Here is a 22,800-nt window from a genome sequence, read left to right as displayed (position 1 = left end):
GTTATGGTTGGAATTAGGGTTAAGATTAGGGTTAGGCTTGTGGTTAGGGTTATGTTTGGGATTTGGGTTAGGGGTGTGTTTGGGTTAGGGTTAAGTTAATTTGAAAGGGATTCCACTATTTAGGCACACCAGGGGGTCTCCATACGCGACATGGTGCCACTATTGATTCCAGCCAATTTTGCGAGCAAAAAGTCAAACAGTGTTCCCTCCCTTCCGAGCCCCGACATGTATCCAAACAGTGGTTTACCCCAACATATGGGGTATTGGTGTACTCAGGAAAAATTGCACAGCAACTTTGGGGGTCTAATTTCTCCTGTTACCCTTGGGAAGATAAAAAATTGGGGGCTAAAAAATGATATTTGTGGAAAAAAAATGATTTTTTATTTTCACGGCTCTGCGTTATAAACTTCTGTGAAGCACTTGGGGGTTCAAAGAGCTCACCACACATCTAGATAAGCTCCTTAGGGGGTCTAGTTTCCAAAATTGTGTCACTTGAGGGGGGTTTCCACTGTTTAGGCACATCAGGGGCTCTGCAAACGCAACATGGTGTCCGATCTTAATTCCAGACAATTCTGCGTTGAAAAAGTCACAGCGCTCTTTCCCTTCCGAGCTCTACCGTGCACCCAAACAGAGGTTTACCCCCACATATGGAGTATCAGCCTACTCAGGACAAATTGCCCAACAACTTTTGGGGTCCAATTCCTTTTGCTACCCTTGGTAAAATAAAAAATAGGGGGCAAAAATATCATTTTTGTGAAAAAAAAAATATGATTTTTTATTTTTATGGCTCTACGTTATAAACATCTGTGCAGCACTTGGGGGTTCAAAGAGCTCACCACACATCTAGATAAGCTCCTTAGGGGGTCTAGTTTCCAAAATTGTGTCACTTGTGGGGGGTTTCCACTGTTTAGGCACATCAGAGTCTCTGCAAACGTAACATGACGCCCACAGACCATTCCATCAAGTTGACATTCCAAAACGTCACTACTTCCCTTCCGAGCCCCGAAGTGTGCCCAAACACTGATTCATCCCCACATATGGGGTACCAGCATACTCATGACAAATTGCACAACAACTTTTGGGGTCCAATTTTTCCTGTTACATTTTTAAAATAAAAACTTGCGGGCTAAAAAATCATTTTTTGAGGAAAAAAAAATGATTTTTTATTTTCACGGCTCTGTTATAAACTTCTGTGAAGCACTTTGGGGTTCAAAGTGCTCACCACACATCTAGATAAGTTCCTTAGGGGGTCTAGTTTCCAAAATGGTGTCACTTGTGGGGGGGTTTCCACTGTTTAGGCACATCAGGGGTTTTTCAAACGTAACATGGTGTCCGATCTCAATTCTAGCCAATTCTGCATTGAAAAAGTCAAACGGTGCTCTTTCCCTTTCGAGCTCTACTGTGCACCCAAACAGAGGTTTACCCCCACATATGGGGTATCAGCATACTCAGGACAAATTGCACAACAACTTTTGGGGTCCAATTCATTTTGCTACCCTTGGTAAAATAAAAAAATGGGGCAAAAAGGTCATTTTTGTAAAAAAATAAGTTTTTTATTTTTACGGCTCTACGTTATAAACTTCTGTGAAGCACTTAGGGGTTCAAAGCGCTTACCACACATCTAGATAAGTTCCTTGGGGGGGTCTAGTTTCCAAAATGGGTCACTTGTGGGAGGTTTCTACTGTTTAGGCACATCAGGGGCTCTGCAAACGTAACATGACGCCCGCAGACCATTCCATCAAGTCGACATTTCAAAACGTCACTACTTCCCTTCCGAGCCCCGTCGTGTGCCCAAACACTGATTCATCCCCACATATGGGGTACCAGCACACTCATGATAAACTGGACAACAATTTTTAGGGTCATATTTTTCCTGTTACCCTTGTGAAAATAAAAAATTGCGGGCTAAAAAATCATTTCTTGAGGAAAAAAAATGATTTTTTATTTTCACTGCTCGGCGTTATAAACTTCTGTGAAGCCCTTGGGGTTCAAAGTGGTCACCACACATCTAGATAAGTTCCTTGGGGGTCTAGATTACAAAATGGGGTCACTTGTGGGGGTACTCCATTGTTTAGGCACACAGGGGCTCTCCAAACATGACATGCTGTCCGCTAACGATTGGAGCTAATTTTCCATTCAAAAAGTCAAATGGTGGTCCTTCTCTTCTGCGCCCTGCCGTGCGCCCAAACAGTGGTTTACGACCACATATAAGGTATTGGTGTACTCAGGAGAAATTGCCCAACAAATTTTAGGATCCATTTTATCCTGTTGCCCATGTGAAAATGAAAAAAAAATTTTTGTTGGAAAAATTAAAATGTCCATTTTTTCCTTCCACCTTGCTTTAGCTCCTGTGAAGCACCTGAAGGGTTAATAATCTTCTTGAATGTAGTTTTGAGTAGCTTGAGGGGTGCAGTTTTTAAAATGGTGTCACTTTTGGGTATTTTCTGCCATATAGACCCCTCAAATTGACTTCACATGAGAGTGGGTCCCTAAAAATAATGGTTTTGTAATTGCTGTTGTAAAAATGAGAAATCGCTGGTAAACTTTTAACCCTTATAACTTCCTAACATAAAAAAATTTTGTTTCCAAAATTGGGCTGATGTAAAGTAGATGTGTGGGAAATGTTATTTATTAACTATTTTGTGTCACATAATACTCTGGTTTAACAGAATAAAAATTCAAAATTAGAAAATTGCGAATTTTGCAAAATTTTCGCCAAACTTCCATTTTTTTCACAAATAAACGCAAAAATTATTGACCTAAATTTACCACTATCATGAAGCCCAATGTGTCAAGAAAAGACAATCTCAGAATCGCTTGGATGCGGTGAAGCGTTTCTGAGTTATTACCTCATAAAGGGACACTGATCAGAATTGCAAAAAATGGCCTGGTCATTAAGGTCAAAATAGGCTTGGTCATGAAGGGGTTAATTAGATTTTTAGATAAAGTATTTTTCTCCTTTTAGTTTTTTAGAGCTTCAGTGGTGCCATGCTGCTTTAGTAATTGAAATGCTTTTTTTTACTGTTAATTGCCCCCTCTTAGGCTGGTTTCACATTTGCGTTTTTTAGCGCTGGAAAAAAACGCACACCTGCGCATGCGTTTTTTCCCCTATATTTAACATGGGTGCGCATACCTGCGCACTGGTCAGCGCATGTATGCGATTTTCATGCGCTGCGTTTTTTTGGGGTGTGCGTTGGGATTTTCCAGACGCAGCATGTTGCATTTTTTGGCCCTGCAAAAAAGCGCATGCGCACATATGCGCACGTTTTGCGCTAAAAATGGCCATTATAGCCTATGGATGCGCATATGTGCGCACTGGCATGCTCATGTATGCGTTTTTTTGCATATGCGTTTTTTTTTTTAAACCATGGAATTTAGGGGTTTGGGTTAGAGTTAGGGTTAGTTAAGGGGGTTTAGGGTTAGGGTTATGGTCAGGGTCAGGGTTAGGGTTAGGGTTAGGGTCAGGGTTAGGGTTAAGTATGGTTTTGTTAAGGATTAGGGTCATGGTTAGGGTCAGGATTAGGGTTAAGTATGGTTTTGTTAAGGGTTAGGGTCAGGGTTAGGGTTAGGGTTAGGGTCAGGGTTAGGGTTAGGGTTAGGGTTAGGGTCAGGGTCAGGATTAGGGTTAAGTATGGTTTTGTTAAGGATTAGGGTCAGGGTTAGGGTCAGGATTAGGGTTAAGTATGGTTTTGTTAAGGGTTAGGGTCAGGGTTAGGGTTAGGGTTAGGGTCAGGGTTAGGGTTAGGGTTAGGGTTAGGGTTAGGGTCAGGATTAGGGTTAAGTATGGTTTTGTTAAGGATTAGGGTCAGGGTTAGGGTCAGGATTAGGGTTAAGTATGGTTTTGTTAAGGGTTAGGGTCAGGGTTAGGGTTAGGGTTAGGGTTAGGGTCAGGATTAGGGTTAGGGTTAGGGTTAGGGTTAGGGTTAGGGTCAGGGTTAGGGTTAAGTATGGTTTTGTTAAGGGTTAGGGTCAGGGTTAGGGTTAGGGTTAGGGTTAGGGTTAGGGTCAGGGTTAGGGTTAGGGTTAGGGTCAGGGTTAGGGTTAGGGTTAGGGTTAGGGTTAGGGTTAGGGTTAGGGTCAGGGTTAGGGTTAGGGTTAGGGTTAGTTAGGGTTTAGGGTTTGGGTTAGGGTTAAGTATGATTTGGTTAAGGGTTAGGGTCAGGGTTAGGGTTAGGGTTAGGGTTAGGGTCAGGGTTAGGGTTAGGGTTAGGGTCAGGGTTAGGGTTAGTAAAGTCATGGTTTGGGTACTGTGAGGGGCCAACTAAAAATGTTGGAAAAAAACGCAAACGCGGTAAAAACGCGCTAAAAACGCATACAAACGCATAAAAACGCTGCGTTTTTTTCATGCATGCTCATAAAAATGCTTGAAAAAAACGCAGCAGTTGTATGCTTATGTATGCGTTTTTTCAATGCGTTTTTTTGCGGGAAAAACGCGCTGCAAAAAAAAGCAAGTGTGAAACTAGCCTTACTTCTTTGTTTAGCCACTTTGAATTTTTCCTATTTCTTTGTCCTTTTATTCCCACAAGGTATGAGCTGCTTAGGCTGGGTTCACATTGCGTTAAAGGCAATGCGCTGATGGCATCCATTACATAGCGGCACTAACGCTATGTAATGGATGCATTATCGCACACATTGACTGCAATGACAGTAACGCATCCTAACGCATGCCAAAATTGGCCTGCGTTAGCGATGATGCGTTAATTCATGACGCACACTCGAACGCAGTCTACAGCGTTCAAGTGTGCGTCGGGTCTAGCGCACAGTGAACGGACGCGTTCGGTGTGCATAGACCTGTATGGGCTAACACATGGTAGTGCATGGTAACGAACTGCTACCATGCGTTAGGGCATACGTTAGCGCTATGCGGTTGTGTCCGGTCTGCAAATGACTGCTTCTGTGCCTCTCAGTAGTGAGTCTCCCACCACTACCACTCTTCTTCGCTTCTTGGCTGTACTTTTAGTTGCAGTTTGCCCTTTTCTTCTTTGCGTGCTGGTAGTGCCTCATCATTGGGTGTGCCATCTTCATCCTCCACAAGGTCTTGGTATTGGGTTCTCAGTTGTGTGGTTGGTGAAGTCTCCATGGTATTCTTCTTTTGGTCACATGCGTCCACTCGTCTGCTTTTGGAGGTTCTCTGTTATGAGCTCATTTTCTGCTCCACCAGTTGAAAGTTCCCCTTCCGTTCTCCCTCTGGTGGTGACGGGAGGTAGTGAGGTTGGTTTAAGTGGTAGTGATCTGCCACCTGGTGAGGAAGATAATGATTGGATCTCTGGAGTGTCAGACTGGATATAAGACAGCCGACGCCCTATCCTAGTGCTGGTGATTCAGTCTGTTTCTCAGGTCTAGGACTCAGCTCTGTTCCAGTCTTCCCAAGATAAGTTTGTTTTTTGCTAATGTTCACACTTGCTCTTGTTGGTCTTTTCAGGTTTTTGTGTGGTCAGCCAGCCTGAATTTCCACTCTTATTTGCCAAATTGCCTTTTTTGTCCCTTATTAGATTGGCCTCTTTTTGCTCTGTCTCAGAATATTTCAGAGTGCTGATATAGTGGGAGAAGTCTAGTGACTTCAGGGTTAATTTTGCTATCAGTTGTGTTGGACATTTTGTAGGGATTTTTGGCAGACTGCAGACAGTGTCTTTCCTTTCCTGTCCTTTCTAGTTAGCTTGGCCCCATCGTTTGCTCAGCCTATTTTCCTGCCTTTGTTTGTGTTTTCATCTTTTTTCACCGTTAATACATGTGGGGGGGCTGTCTCTCCTTTGGGGTCTGCTCTGGGGAAGTTAGTTTTCCTCTTTTCCTGCTTTAGGCTTATTTAGTTCTCCGGTTGTGATGAGGTGTCTAGGACCACCGTAGGAACGCTCCACGACTGCTGCTAGTTGCGTGTTAGGATCAGGGGTCTGCAGTCTGCATAGTTACCAACCTCTTTGGTTTGATGTTTTACAAGCAGCTGGTCCCAGCTGTACCTAACGATCTTTTTGCTGAAGGAGACTCTTCGCTTTTCCCAGAAGGCACGTGGAATATGCACATTGTCCTCCTCAAGCTTTAATCCCTGGTTTGGTGATGCTTTCCAAGCAGCTGGTCCTAGCTGTACCCAACAATCTTCTTGCTGAGGGCAAAATTTTTGCTTTTCCCAGGAACCACCATGAATATGCAAATTGTCCTCTTCAAGCTTCAATCCCTGGTTTGAAGAGGACAATTTTCAATCCATACTTAATGGTATTGTTCAAGAGCCAATGACTGACACTGGATTACCATATTTTACTGTGAATGGAGAGTTAATTTATTGGGTCACCAAGTTGAGAGCGGAGGTAATAGAGCAGTTACTAGTGCCAGGGCCGTAGAGACGCAAGGTTTTGGATTTAACCAATACTCTTGTGTTAGGTGGTCATCTAGAGGTAGAAAAAAAAACAGGTTTGGATCCTCCAGAGGTTCTACTGGCCCAGTTGTCTCCATGATATTCTGAATTTCTGAAGGTCTTTTTCCTCCTTCCAGCTGACCTACTCAGTAACTCAATTCTGTAGCCCTTTATGGCCATTGCCCATCATTTAGTTTCCAATTTGATCACATAGTCAAGGCTCTAGTGGGACCCCTGGTCATGTCTTCCAGAGGGCACCAGTATGTCTTGGTGGTACTGTACTATACTACTTGGTATCCGGAGGCCACACCACTTTGTAACTCCTCTGCAAAGAGTATAGCCCGGGAGTTTGTCCATATCTAGAAAAGGGTTGCGTAAAGCGATCCTAACGGACCAAAGGACCCCTTTTATGTCAAAGGTGATGAAGGTGTTGTAAAAACCCTGCAAATCACAAAACTCTAGACCTCAGTCTACCAATCACAGATGATGGCTTGGTGGAAAGTTTCAGTAAAACCTTGAAGGCAATGTTGAAGAAGGTTGCAGAAAAGGACAACCGAGACTGGGACTGTAGACTGCGGTACCTTCTGTTCTCCATCAGAGAAGGCCCAAAAGCCTCTACTGGACTCTTCCTTTTTGAGCTCTTATATAGCCAACACCCCTGTGGACCACTTGATGTACCGAAGGAGACCTCGGAGTTGGAGTCTACACCCTACAGGAATGTAATCAAACATGTAGCCCAGTTGCAAGAGAGGATTGCGAAGGTGATGCCCATCATGAGAGAACACAAAGTACAAGTGGCACAGTCGAGGGTGTAAAATAGGTTGGTGAGGGTTAGACACTTCAACCCTGGGAATCCAGTACAGGTTCTGCTGTGGAAAGCAAATTCCTGGCCAATTGGTAGGGCCCCTCTCAAATAGTTGAAAAGGTTGGAGATGTCAACTATAAAGTCCACCAACTAGGAAGAAGAAGGCCCTACCAGATGTACCACATCAACCTAATTAAGCCATGGAGAGATAGGAGCCCTAGGAAGCTCTGTGTTTGGAGGCTATGCCTGATGCAGATATAGAAGAGGTTAAAGTGACAGAGATGCTGTCATTTCCCCAAGCAACAGTGTTGAGAGTTGCTACATTGAAACAGAGACCTATTCTCAGAACTACTAGGTTGTACTGAGACCATAGAGCTAAAATTTCTGATGGAGCCTCAGGTCTGGGTTAACTTGAAGTAATATCGGTGTCATGATCCAGACAGGTTATTGAGCCCTGTTTCCCTCTTTCCCGGTCTGGTCATGGCAGGGATTAACTTTTCTCTGCCTCGTTCTGGTGTCAGGACTGCTATTTCTGTCTACTGCTTCCAGCAGGAAGTGTTAGTTATATTTTCTGCCTACAGCATGAGTAGCTGACTCTGGTGATACCCTGATTTGTCCTACTGTGTTTCGTTGACTTTTTCCCTGTCTATTCATTTCTCTCCTCCCGCCCAGACTCTGTGTCTCCCTTAGTGTTTGGATTTCCCGATATTTGACTTGGCATTGGCTCTGACTTGATTCTGTCTCTTGTTTCTGTTATTTCTGCTTCTGTTGACCTTCTGGTGTGGCTCTGACTCTGAGATTGGTACTCCCCTTGGTACTCAGTTACTCTCTGGCATTGATTTGGCTTGTTTGACTATTCTGCTGTCACCTGGTGGTAGCCATGCTGCTGTGCTGCGGGTCTGCTCTGTGCTGTATTGCAGACCTCACTCCACTCTGCTGCCATCTAGTGGAGTTTGCATTTACTTGCAGAGCTGCAGCATGACAATCGGATTCCAGAAGCCCGCCGAGAGGTGATCTCGGGAAGAGATGAAGCAGTTTCTGAGCCTGGGAGTTATCCAGTCTCATAGCCTTAGTGATGAAACCTAATGGAGAATAGCAGTTTTGCAATAACTATAGGAAGTTGAATGAGGTCTCTAAGTTTGATGCGTACCCAATGCCTTGTGTCGATGAAATGATTAAGAGCCTAGGGCTGTCCCGATACATTACCATTTATCACCTTTGACCTTTGACCTCACAAAAGGGTATTGGCAAATTCCCTTTTCAAAAGATGCCAAAGAAAAGATGGCCATCTCAATGCCAAATGAAGTCTTCCAATGCACAAGGATGCCATTGGGGTTACAATGAGCCCCAGCTACCTTCCAGAGAGCCATGGACCAGATCCTAACTCTCCACAAGAGGTAAACAGTGGTCTATCTGCATGACATTATGATCTTCAGCCAGGATTGGGAAAATCATCTAATCAAAGTCCAGGAAATACTTTATGTGCCATGAGAATGGAGGAAGCTAAATATTTGGGCTATGTCATAAGCAGAGGAGAAATAAAGCCCCATATAAATAAAGTTGAGGTGATCCAGAGTTGGCTAAAACCACTCTCAAAGAAGCACATCAGAGTATTCCTGGACATTGTGGGCTATTACTTCTGGTTTATCAGTAACTTTGCCATGATAGCTGCCACTCTGATGGACATCCTCAAAGGGACAAAGTCGGCTATGTCTAAGTGGTCTGCAGAGGCTAAGACGGCCTTTGAGGGCCTGAAGCTAGCCCTGTGTAAACAGCCAGTGGTGTTGGCACCGGATTTCTCCAAGGCGTTTGTGGTCCTGACAGATGCATCAGATGTTGGGCTGTGCGCTGTCTTATCACAAGAGGTGAACAGGGAAGAGATCAATGTATCTGAGTCGAAAGTTGTCATCCTGTGAGAAGAATTGCTCCATAGTGGAGAAGGAATGTTTGGCCATCAAGTGGGCATTGGACACTCTAAGGTATTACTTCTTAGGCAGGAAGTTCAGGCTAGTGTCAGACCATGCCTCACTGAAGTGGATGAGGGAGAAAAAGGGGAACAATGCCCACGTTACCAGGTGGTAGGTAGCACTTAAGGATTTTAACTTCCATGTGGAGCATAGGCCAGGGAAACTGCATGGCAATGCTGAGGCTCTGTCGAGAGTACACTGATGGCAGAAAGTACCAAAATCCTGGCTTTGGGTAGTGGGTTTATATAAGTCAGCCACTGGACATGTCCTTAAGAAGTGATATGCATCATCGCAGTTGGTAGCTTCGGTGATCTTGGAAAGCATGCTCCAGCACATATAGTGGCTGAGAGAGTCATTAGGCCATTCCAGGAACGGAATTAACGAGCAGTCAAAAGAGATGAGTGGGAATGACTGCTCACATAACTTCACCTCTGAGGCATTGTTTGGCAGATAATATGGAGACCGAGTAACTCATTCAGTGTCTGTGACTGGAGGTGTGGAGGCCTCCAGTGTGTTTGCTAAAGACACTGACCTGAGCAGGCGGAACCCCAGTACAATATGGACTGTATAATAATAATAATAATAATAATAATAATTCTCTTTATTTATATTGCGCTAACATATTCCGCAGCACTTTACAGTTTAACAGTTTCAAAACACAAGTCATAAGTCACATCGCTAACAATAAATAATTAAAGCAAAATAAGACGAAATAAGATGACCCTGCTCGTGAGAGCTTGCAATCTACAATGAGGTGAGGGAGATACAAAGTACAGGGGTGTATTTACAATTGTATATTTACAATGAAGGTCCAGCCATCTTGAGGGAGTGAAGGATGGATATAGTGAATGGGCTACACACGCACACTTACACATAGAATGACTTTGATTAGTGAACGTGATAAGCCACTCTGAACAAATGTGTTTTGAGGGAGCGCCTAAAACTATGCAAATTGTGGTTAGTCCTAATTTCTTGGGGTAGAGCATTCCAGAGGATAGGAGCAGCACGGGAGAAGTCTTGGAGTCGGGAGTGGGAGGTACAGATTAGTGCAGAGGTTAGTCGAAAGTCGTTTATTTTCTGTTTGTTTACACTTTGTGCGGGAGAAGGCTATCTTTTGTTTGCTCATGCTTAACCAGGTTTATGAAGCTAATAAACCTGACTGGACATTTTTTATGAAAACTGCTTCCAGTGCCTACCTCAAACTGCAGCTGAGTGAGTAAAACCTTACAATATGTATAGATATGTATATATATATATATATATATATATATATATATATATATATACACACACAATTAGAGTTTTGGGTCTCTGTTCATTTAATTTAACATTCACTTCTATTTTCTTGCGCATAATTGCTGTTTTATTTCTTAGATCAGCTACGGTGCCACAAATCCTCTTTTATCCAATAAGAAACTTTATCCATCCTTCTTCCAAACTCTTCCTAGTGATCAAACTCAATATCTGGCAATAGTTAAGCTTCTCAAACATTTTGATTGGACATGGATTGGCGTTCTTGCCTCTGATGATGATGGAGGGCACACACAAACTCAGGAGTTAATGAAACAGGCAGAAGTTTATGATATTTGCATTGAGTTTATTCTAAAAATGAAAACTGATGATTTCACAAAAGAAGAAAACAGCAATGAAAAGAACAGAAGGATATTTCAAAAATCAACTTCAAACATTATTGTACTTTGTGGCACAATTTCTTTTCTCACGGTACAATTTATTGAGGAGCAAAGCATTTCAGGAAAGGTGAAGACTCTGATTATACCAGCGGGGTCAAATATTCACATTCTTTCATCAGTGAAACGTAAAGCATCTTGTGATGGAAGCCTCATATTTTCAGCACCAAATATAAAGATCCCACAACTGAAAACATTTTTAGAAGATATTAGTCTTGAAAATCGGCCAAATGACCCAATACTTGAACATATTCTAATGGTATACCTGAGCTGTAAACCTTCAAACCCCATCCTAAAAATGCTAGCTGAAAATTATTATCCACACAAACTTAAGAATTGCAACAAGACAATGAAATTACCAAACATTGGCAGCAATCATTACAACACTGAAACATTCAGAACCACCTATCACGTATATACCGCTGTCTATGCCATGGCTCACGCTCTACATGAAGGCCTTCTCCATATGCCAAGAAATTTCAATTGTAAACACATGTTGAAGGTAATTTAACTTTTTTGATCCAGATGTATTGGACACTTTTATTATCTGGTAGTCAGAAAAATATAAAAGACTTATAATAATTAACCGAAAACCCATATTTTTTGCAGAAAGTTAATCCACAGGCATCTTAAATGGAATCAATCACAATGATATTCTTCCTAATAGAGATGATAGAGTCAATTTGATGCAAATCAAATTTAGGTCATTTTTTTAGAAATTCATTTAACCTAATGAATTTAAAGAATTTGTTATTTGACTCAAGTAAATCATCAAAAATGGCCACTTCCATTTAGTTCATTCCTAAAGATTATGTCAGTCATAAAAAGGCTCACATGATCTAAGGCACAGCCGGGCAGGCCTCCCCATGATGCTTTACAGCCATCATATCACATAACATAACACAGCCAATTAGGAGAAATTGTAATGGCATGTATAAAAGCAAATGCAGGAAATGCAGCAACCATTTTGTGGTGAATATGGATAGTGAAAGGACATCACAAATCCATGCTTAGCTGCAGAGGCAGGGAGAGAAAGACAAAGAATGCTGAAAAAATAACAGAACAGCTACTGTTATGAATGGGTCACCGAGGAGGATGGCAGGAGCAAGCTAAGCTACCAGAAAACCAGAGAGGTTGGTAACTAAGTGGATTGCAGACCCCTGATCCTATCAACACAACTAGCAGTAGCTGTATAGCGTGCCTATGAAGCCCTAGACGCCTCGGCACAGCCGGAGAACTAACTAAGCCTAAAGCCAGAAAGATGTATTCTAAACTGCCCTGGAGCAGATCCCCAAAGGAATAGACAGCCCTCAAACATATATTGTTGGTGAAACAAGATGAGACACAAACACAGGCAGAGAACAGACTGAGCAAATGGTGGGGCCCATGCTGTCTAGACAGGACAGGACAGAAAAGATACTGTCTGCAATCACGCACAAAACCCTTAAAAAATCCAACATATCTGATATACAAAAAAACCTGAGGCCACACGACCTCATCCCCACTAGATCAGCACTCTGGTATGGGCTGGAAGCAAAGCAAAAGATACTAACATAACAGGGGACTGAACAAACAGACACAAGCTGTAACATAGGGATTGGGGCCCAGCGCTGCCCCCAGCAGGGAGTATGCTGAACCCTAGCAGCAAAGCAGAAAGCAAAAAAAAGGCACAACCAGATTAGATGCAAAGGATTAGCAAAAGAATCACTTAACTGAACCATGCAGATCAGGCAGGAGACAAAAGAACTCCAAATGCACAAGGAGGAAATCACCAGCAATTACCAAGAGTAGCCAGCTCAGCTATATGCTCCCAGCCAGTAATCCCAGGTTCCCAATTATTGACGTCAGGTGGGAAACTTCCATCAACCTTGCCAGCTCCATTACCCAGTAACCACCAGAGGGAGCAGAGGGAGCTTTGGCTCAGAAGTATCAGCAAGGGAATTCACAACAAGTTACTATTCATTTACCAACAGCCAAATATGTTCATGTCATTTTGTTATAACTTTCACTGTGTTTACACTAAAGTGCTAGACATTAATTAAACACAGTCCTAGAGATGTCAGAGTTTGCATATCTTCTTAGGGTAGTTGGAGTATTTTACATTTGCTGCAAATCGCTTCAACATGAATAAAATGTTGAGAAAAAATGTGACTTTGAATTTCAAAGGTTTTCTTAATCTTATGCTAAGCAAATTGCTATGTAGTCCATCTTATTCATCAAATAGTAATACCTTTTATTTCCATATCAGTTGTATGAGCGCAAAAATGATTTTAAAAGAAGATTTAGACACCAATTGCAAACAAAAGGAACTCGGGAAAATCTGTAAGGCTGTCATCACACAATTTTTTGAGAATCTTTTTTTTGTAAATCCTCTCCAAAATTTTCTTCAAAAACTGCTTAAAAAATACTTGGACAAGTCTTGCTTTTAAATTCAAACTGCACCTGCTTAATCATACTGTTGTGGCTAAAAGTATTGACACCCCTGCAATTCTGTCAGATAATACTCAGTTTCTTCCTGAAAATGATTGCAAACACAAATTCTTTGGTATTATTATCTTCATTTAATTTGTCTTAAATGAAAAAAAACACAAAAGAGAATGAAGCAAAAAGCAAAACATTGATCATTTCACACAAAACTCCAAAAATGGGCCAGACAAAAGTATTGCCACCCACAGCCTAATACTTGGTTGCACAACCTTTAGCCAAAATTACTGCGACCAACCGCTTCCGGTAACCATCAATGAGTTTCTTACAATGCTCTGCTGGAAATTTAGACCATTCTTCTTTGGCAAACTGCTCCAGGTCCCTGATATTTGAAGGGTGCCTTCTCCAAAATGCCATTTTTAGATCTCTCCACAGGTGTTCTATGGGATTCAGGTCTGGACTCATTGCTGGCCACCATAGAAGTATCCAGTGCTTTCTCTCAAACCATTTTCTAGTGCTTTTTGAAGTGTGTTTTGGGTCATTGTCCTGCTGGAAAACCCATGACCTCTGAGGGAGACCCAGCTTTCTCACACTGGGCCCTACATTAAGCTGCAAAATTTGTTGGTAGTCTTCAGACTTCATAATGCCATGCACACAGTCAAGCAGTCCAGTGCCAGAGGCAGCAAAGCAACCCCAAAACATCAGGGAACCTCCACCATGTTTGACTGTAGGGACTGTGTTCTTTTCTTTGAATGCCTCTTTTTTTCTCCTGTAAACTCTATGTTGATGCCTTTGCCCAAAAAGCTCTACTTTTGTCTCATCTGACCAGAGAACATTCTTCCAAAATGTTTTAGGCTTTTTTATGTCTCGGGGTAAGAAGTGGGGTCTTCCTGGGTCTCCTACCATACAGTCCCTTTTCATTCAGTCGCCGACGGATAGTACGGGTTGACACTGTTGTACCCTCGGACTGCAGGGCAGCTTGAACTTGTTTGGATGTTCGCCTAGGTTCTTTATCCAACATCCACACAATCTTGCGTTGAAATCTCTTGTCAAATTTTCTTTTCCGTCCACATCTAGGGAGTTTAGCCACAGTGCCATGGGCTTTAAACTTCTTGATGACACTGCGCACGGTAGACACAGGAACATTCAGGTCTTTGGAGATGGACTTGTAACCTTGAGATTGCTCATGCTTCCTCACAATTTGGTTTCTCAAGTCCTCAGACAGTTCTTTGGTCTTCTTTCTTTTCTCCATGCTCAATGTGGTACACACAAGGACACAGGACAGAGGTTGAGTCAACTTTAGTCCATGTCAACTGGCTGCAAGTGTGATTTAGTTATTGTCAACACCTGTTAGGTGCCACAGGTAAGTTACAGGTGCTGTTAATTACAGAAATTAGAGAAGCATCACATGATTTTTCGAACAGTGCCAATACTTTTGTCCACCCTCTTTTTTATGTTTGGTATGGAATTATATCCAATTTGGCTTTAGGACAATTCTTTTTGTGTTTTTTCATTTAAGACAAATTAAATGAAGATTATAATACCAAAGAATTTGTGTTTGCAATCATTTTCAGGAAGAAACCGAGTATTATCTGACAGAATTGCAGGGGTGTCAATACTTTTGGCCACAACTGTATAAAGAATTGTGTGAATTTTGTTATTCAGAAGATATTTGGAAATGCAAGTACTTTCTTTGAAATGGATTTTGAAGAAAATTTCCAATCTGGAAATAATGCATTAGGACAAATACAATTTTTAAAACAGCTTCAGGAAATGCTTTCAAAAAGTTATTTGCAAAAATGACCTAAACAGAAGCATTTCCTTAACCAGTTTCTGCTTGAAAACCTTGTGGTTTTAAACATTTAAAAAAAAAAACTCCATGTGAACATAGCCTTAGTCTTGAAGAGCTCACACATATCACACAAGTCTACATTAAATGGTGTGGGTGTATAAAATGCCCAAACCACAAGAATATGCTAAGAATATGCTAACTAGAAATGAGTACCTCAAACTTCACAAACTATTTTAGATTCTACCAAATTTTCCTATTTTTGTAATTTGATCACATGAATCCAGCAAAAGGATGGTTGGCCAGCAAATAATATTCTCTATAAACATGCTAAGAAGGGTTTTAAAAAACGTATAAATAATGAATACATATATGGTTTTGATCTGTTTACTTTTGTCCAATCACACTGCATTTTTGGCGTCTGTTCTGTCCTCACTAATGAACCGGGATTCATGTAGCTTATACAGGCAGCTAAACCGCTATACCTAGGGTCCAATAAGGGAGACTGCAGATGAATCTGTATTTAATTGAATGTAGGGTATATTGGAGCAGTGAAACTACAATACAAAACACATACACAGAATCAGTGCTGGGTTCATAGGAATACATAACATACATAATAGCTAACCAGGGGAGAACTAACTAAGCAGGGTGATCTAAGACAGGAATTAGATGTGGGAAACGTGATTACTTACCACAGATGCTGACACAAGGGGAGTAGAGGAATGAGATGTTCACAGGAAGCAGGCTTGAGAGAAAATGGTGACCTGGAGGGAAAAATGGGGCTGAACTAAACCAAAATACTTTGCAAACTTACCCAGAATACATTGTGGATTGGAGGGAAAGAGAAGATTAGAAAGTGAAACTAAGACACACAATAACACTGCAGTTAGGACTTTGGTCAGTAGATGGAGCTAAAGATACAGACAACATTAATTCTTTGGCTGAAACTGAATATTCTGGATAGTCATAGCAAATCATTGCATTTATATAAACAAATAGACAGTCAAGGATCATGAATTATGTCGGAGACACAACAGCATCTCTGCTTTGACTAGGACATAATGTCATAATTTTTGTGGCCCATTTAAGCAAGAAGTGTCGAAGATGGCAAGCTCTAGAATATGTCGAAGATGGCAATACTGATAAGAACGGATTAGAGTGGGGCCGTGCAGCAGGACAGGAGTAGGCTTAGTAAAATGGTCTTTTTTAAACACATGTTTCTATGCTCTGGGGTCTGGAGAGGTCTCAGAGTATAATCATGATAATGTGCATTCAATATACAATAAATATTTTCAATGAAAAGATTTTTTTTTTCTAAATTCACACAAACTGCAGATTCAGATTTCAATTACGGTAGACTTACTCAACACTAAAGCCAGCAAATTTTTGCATGCTAAACTGGGCATTGAACAGAAATTATATTCAAAATCAATTTGATGCTAATCAAATTTTAGTTGAATTATGCAAAATCTGCAGGTCCTTTGGGATTTGAACATTTTATCAATGTAATTGCATAAATTGTAAAAAAAAAAAAAACTTGCCTGCTTCCTTTTCACACTCTGGAAAATTGCATCAATCGCAGAAGGCTAATCTAGCCTCAGGCACAACCAATTGGAACCTTTCCCATAATGCCTTGTGGCTTTCACATTGCAGGCTATGGGACTTCTAGCTAGTCTGTAAGAACTAATATACCCTGAATAAAAGTCAAGGCATTCAAAACAGCTTCCATTTTTGAATGATTAGTGTGATTTATCAATGATATAGTGTAACTTGCATTTGTTCTACTGAACTTGAACTAAAATTACATTTTTTCTTCTTTCTTATTTCACTAAAAAGCAGAAGCAAGTCAGCACAAGTTTGTAAAGAAAAACATCTGAAATCTGTTTCAGACCTTGTGCATGTTGGGCCTAAGCGTTTGTATATAATGTTTGCATTTCTTGTCCAATCTTGTTCAAACGTTTTTGTGAAGGAAGACGAGAAGCATTTATTTTTTAAATAAACAAAGGAAAAGTCACAAATATTTTTCTTTGCATATTTGTTTCAATGGTGAAACTCTGCATTTATACATGCCACACTAAAACAGTGTGCTCTTGCAGATGCTGACTTTTTGGTCACGTACCTTAAACCCTTAGGACCACTTTGTAGGTTAATGACCAGGCCATAATTTTGAAATCTGACCACTGTCACTTTATGTGGTTATAACTCTGGAATACTTCAATGTATCCCACTGATTCTGAGATTGTTTTTTTCTTGACATATTGTACTTTATGATAATAGGCAAAATTTCTTCAAAATTTCTTGTGTTTATTTTTGAAAAAAATGTAAATTTGCCAAAAATTTTGAAAATTTCACAATTTTCAAACTTTTAATTTTTATGCCCCTAACTCAGAGCATTATGTCACACAATATAGTTTAAAAATAACATTTCCCACATGTCTACTTTACATCAGCACATAATTATTTTTGTTAGGAAGTTTTAAGGGTTAAAATTTGACCAGCAATTTCTCGTTTTTCAATAAAATTTCATTTCATCTGCTCTAGCCTGGAAGCATGAACTATCACTGACGTCGCCTGCAGGCCGCAGTGAACTGAAATAGCAAAAACAGATCCAAAGCAAGGCAGAGGGGATTATCCCCGCATGACCAGTCCAGGGAGAGGATAGCAGAAAGCAAACTTTGGACTGGATCATTACACTAGACCCCTCAAGGAATGTATTTAGATGCATGGTGAGCACCTTGAACCCCCAGGTGCTTCACAGAAGTTTATAACGTAGATCCATGAAAATTAAAAAAATTTTCTTCAAAAATCTTCTTTTAGCACAAAATTTTTTATTTTAGCAAAGGTAGGAGAAAATGGACCCCAAAAATTGTTGTGCAATTTCTCCCGGGTTCGCTGGGAAGGAAGACCACTGTCTGGGCACATGGCAGGACCCGGAAGGGAAGGAGACAGGTTTCACTTTTTGAACACAAAATTGGCTGGAATCGATTTCTGATGCCATGTCACTTTTGGAGGGCCCCTGATGTGCCTAAACAGTGGAAACCCCCCACATCTGATACCAGATATGTGGTGAGCACTTTGAACCACCAGGTGCTTTACAAAAGGTTGTAACAGAGCTAAGAAAATTTAAAAAAAAAAACATTTTTCCCACAAAATTTTTCTTTTAGCCCCAATTTTTTTTCTTTTCTGAAGGGTAACAGGAGAAAATGGACCCCAGGATTTGTTGTTCAATTTCACCTGAGTGTGCCAATACCCCATGTGTGGGTGAAAACTACTTTTGAGGCACGGTGCGGCACGGTGCAAAGCTCAAAATGGAAGGAGCGCCATGCTAGAGTGCAGATTTTACTATTATGGCTTGAGGATGCCATGACCCACTGGGAGAGCCCCTGAGGTGCCAGAAGGGTAGAACACCCCATTTTACAAACTACACCTCTCAATGAATTAATTTAGGGGTGAAATGATCATATTGATACCAAGTGTTTGTCACAGAATTTTATACCATTGAGCAGTGAAGAAAAAATAATTGCATTTTTACCACAAAACTTTTGTTTTAGCCCCAGATTTAACATTTTCACACAAGAAGTGGGTAAAATTGGCACCAGAATGTGTCCCACGGTTTCTACTGAATATAAAAACACACTATTTGTGGCTGTACAGTACTGCTTAGCCATAGGGAGAGTCTCGGTAGGGATGGAGCGCTCTTTGCCTCCCGGAGCGCAGATTTTCCTTGAATAGTTTGCTGACTCCATATACAGAGCCCCCTAAGAGCTAGAGAGCAGAATCCCTGCCCCCCAAGTGACCCCATTTTGGAATTTATACCCCTGCCAAAAGTGAATCCTAAAGGTGGTTTATGCAAATTTATGTAAAGGAGAAAACAAGGGGAACTGCTACCTTGGATCTAATCCTTATAAACAGGGAGGAAATGGTTGAGGAGGTAAAAGTGGCTGGGACCCTAGGAGGTAGCGACCATGCTATTTTAGAATTTTGGATAACTAGAGGCGGAAGACCTGTGAAGACTCAGACGTCAAGGTTAGATTTCAGAAAGGCAGATTTTAAGGGATTCAGAAAGAGAATTGGAGGGATCCAATGGCTGGATATCCTTAAAGACAAAAATGTCCAGGAAGGATGGGAAATCTTGAAAAATGAAATTCTCAAAGCACAGTTGTTAACAATTCCGAAAAGAGGGAAGAATAGGAAGCATTTAAGGAAACCAGGATGGATGAACACAGAACTTAAGCACATGCTAAAAAGGAAGCAAAAAATGTTTATAAAATGGAAAGAAGGAGGCATATCTAAAGAAGAATATAATGCTGTCTGCAGAACCTGCAAGGCACAAATCAGATTATCTAAAGCTGAAAATGAATTGAGGCTTGCAAGAGATGTCAAAAGCAATAATAAAGGATTTTGGGGATATGTCAAAAGTAAAAGAAAAGTCAAAGATGCTATAGGATTTTTACAGGATGAAAATGATGAAATGGTAAGACAGGATGTTGAGAAGGCTGAACTTTTAAATTCCTATTTTGCATCTGTTTTCTCTCAGAAAGGAAATGTAACATCAACTGTTATTCACTGTCCTATTAAGGGAATAGAAGAATCCAGGATATCTATAAACAGAAAGATAGTGAGGAAACACTTAGCTAACCTAAATGTATTCAAGTCTCCAGGTCCAGATGAATTACACCCCAGAGTACTGAAGGAGATAGCAGAAGAAATTTTTGAACCCCTCTCCATAATCTTTGAAAATTCTTGGAGAACAGGAGAAGTGCCAGAAGACTGGAGAAGAGCAAATGTTGTTCCTATCTTCAAAAAGGGGAAGAAGGTGGACCCAGGCAACTATAGGCCGGTGAGTCTGACTTCTATACCAGGAAAGATCTTTGAACAAATTATTAAACAACATGTATGTCAATACCTGGATAAGAATGAAGTGATTAAACAGAGTCAGCATGGGTTTGTAACTAATAAGTCATGTCAGACTAATTTAATTTCCTTCTATGATGGTATTACTGATTGGGTGGATCAAGGAAATGCTGTAGATATAGTATATCTTGACTTCAGCAAAGCATTTGACAAAGTCTCTCATACAATCCTTATTGAAAAAATGACTAAGTATGGAATGGACAAGGCAACTGTTAGGTGGATTCATAACTGGCTTAGTGATCGGACCCAAAGAGTGGTCGTAAATGGCTGCACATCCAGTTGGAAGAATGTCTCAAGTGGGGTACCACAGGGCTCTGTCCTGGGCCCTGTATTGTTCAACATCTTTATCAACGATTTAGATGAAGGAATTGAGGGTAAACTGATTAAATTTGCTGATGACACAAAGCTAGGAGGGATAGCTAATACTAGAGAAGAGAGAGAGAGGATTCAAAAAGATTTAAATAAACTGGAGACGTGGGCAGCAACTAACAGAATGGTTTTTAACAGGGAGAAATGCAAAGTACTACATCTGGGCAATAAAAATGAAAAAAGCATATATAGAATGGGAGGAATAGGGCTAAGTGACAGCACATGTGAAAAAGACTTGGGTATACTAATAGATCACAGACTGAATATGAGTCAACAGTGTGATGCAGCAGCAAAAAAGGCAAATGCAATTCTAGGATGTATTAACAGAAGCATACAGTCTAGATCACGTGAAGTAATTATTTCCCTCTACTCCTCTTTGGTCAGACCTCATCTGCAATATTGTGTCCAATTTTGGGCACCACATTTTAAAAAAGACATCAACAAACTGGAGCAAGTTCAGAAAAGAGCGACCAGAATGGTGACCGGTCTGCAAACCCTGTCTTATGAGGAAAGGTTGCAGGATTTGGGAATGTTTAGTTTGCAAAAGAGAAGACTGAGAGGAGACTTAATAGCTGTCTACAAATATCTAAAGGGCTGTCACATTGTAGAAGGATCAACTTTATTCTCATTTGCACAAGGAAAGACTAGAAGCAATGGGATGAAGCTGAATGGGAGGAGACACAGATTAGATATTAGAAAAAACTTTTTGACAGTTAGAGTGATCAATGAGTGGAACAGGCTGCCACGAGAAGTGGTGAGTTCTCCTTCAATGGAAGTCTTCAAACAGAGGCTGGACAGACATCTAACTGGGATGATTTAGCGAATCCTGCTTTGAGCAGGGGGTTGGACCAGATGGCCCAGGAGGTCCCTTCCAACTCTACGATTCTATGATTCTATGATTCTATGATTCTATGATTCTCTTCAGAGAGGAAGAGGACTAGAACTCTAGTGACACCTATTGGAAGTAGCAATTCTAAAAGTCAATGTTGACCCTTTAATGAGCGTTGGTGGTTTATGCACACTGGGGCTCAGAAGGGAAGGGGGCATTTGGATTTGGGAGTGCAGAAGTTGCTGAATTTCTTTTGGCTTTTCCAGAGCCTTTGTTCTACTTGTAACATGGACTTTTTGTGTGGATTGAATTGAAGCTTTTATTGGGAATATTTTTCGTAATGTTTGTGATCACATTTATCTGGCACTCTACGCTGAGCACATACTTTGGGGTTTCCATCTAAATCTCTGAGCTACGTGACAGATGAAACCCCTGAGGGATCCATTCACTATAATGAGGCTGCAGAGTTACTCTGGACTCCATCTGGCCTCTGTTCAGCGTCATCCTTCCTTTCAGAGGTGCACTAAACTACGGTGGACTGAGTTTTTAAGCACGCCAAAAAAGACAGACACCGCTGGATCACAGGTCCTATGGGATTCACAGTGCCTCCATCTATCTCATTATAGGGAATCTTCCACTAGTAGCTCTGTGTAAATGACATATTTCAGATATTTCCATGGAAACCCTGATGCAAGCATTCAGCATAGAGCACAGGATAAATGTGCGCTAAGCCTTACTGTGATCTTTGGGAGGTAGAATGAATAAATCCACAGTAGGTGAAAAATTGGTTTTAATTTTTACGCCGTTCCTCATGCAGTATAAGTGATTAAGCTACTTTATTCTTCGGGTCGGTGAGATTACAGTGATACCAGATTTATATCTTTTTTATGTTTAGCTTCTTTCATGCACTAAAATATATTTTTTTCATATTTCAGCCCACAGAGTCATGTGAAGGCTTGTTTTTTTGCGGCACAAGCTGACTTTGTTATTGGTACCATTTTCCATTCCGCATGTGGTAAAATTGATATGGCAGTTTTATTCTTCAGGTCAGTACAATTACAGCGCTGCCACAATTATTTATTTTTTATGTTTTGGCGCTTTTACACAATAAAAACTTTTGTTAGCATTGGCGGAACATAGTAACATAGTAACATAGTAACATAGTAATTAAGGTTGAAGGGAGACTTTAAGTCCATCTAGTTCAACCCATATCCTATCCTAACTTGCCCTAACATGTTGATCCAGAGGAAGGCAAAAAAAACCCATGTGGCAACAGTAAGCTTCACATTGGGGAAAAAAATTCCTTCCCGACTCCACATACGGCAATCAGACTAGCTCCCTGGATCAACGCAATATTAAGGAGACTAGTGTATATACCCTGTAATATTATACTTTCCAAGAAAGGCATCCAGTCCCTTCTTAAATTTTAGTAGTGAATCACTCATTACAACATCATATGGCAGAGAGTTCCATAGTCTCACTGCTCTTACAGTAAAGAATCCGCGTCTGTGAGTATGCTTAAACCTTCTTTCCTCCAGACGTAGAGGATGCCCCCTTGTCCCCGTCACAGGTCTAAGAGTAAAAAGATCATTAGAAAGGTCTTTGTATTGTCCCCACATATATTTATACATTGTAATAAGATCACCCCTAAGCCTTCGATTCTCCA

The 22,800-nt window shown here is 40.9% G+C and overlaps 1 protein-coding gene across 1 annotated transcript in view; it reads left to right on the top strand.

Annotated features, from left to right (window-relative positions):
* The first annotated feature begins 6,870 nt into the window (after positions 1–6,870).
* The window catches only part of LOC141098808 (vomeronasal type-2 receptor 26-like), a 66,543-nt gene continuing 50,613 nt past the window's right edge, over positions 6,871–22,800 (top strand). The window contains exons 1-3 of the mRNA XM_073586783.1: positions 6,871–7,107; positions 8,588–9,037; positions 10,493–11,308. Coding sequence (XP_073442884.1) covers positions 6,871–7,107; positions 8,588–9,037; positions 10,493–11,308 — 1,503 coding nt within the window. The remainder of the gene's footprint in view (positions 7,108–8,587; positions 9,038–10,492; positions 11,309–22,800) is intronic.

Source organism: Dendrobates tinctorius, unplaced genomic scaffold (assembly GCF_039654945.1).
Source record: "Dendrobates tinctorius isolate UK_male_01 unplaced genomic scaffold, ASM3965494v1 ptg000095l, whole genome shotgun sequence".
NCBI classification, from domain to species: domain Eukaryota; kingdom Metazoa; phylum Chordata; class Amphibia; order Anura; family Dendrobatidae; genus Dendrobates; species Dendrobates tinctorius.
The sequence above is the reverse complement of the archived record's forward strand: the minus strand, read 5'-3'. Positions and strand labels throughout refer to the sequence as shown.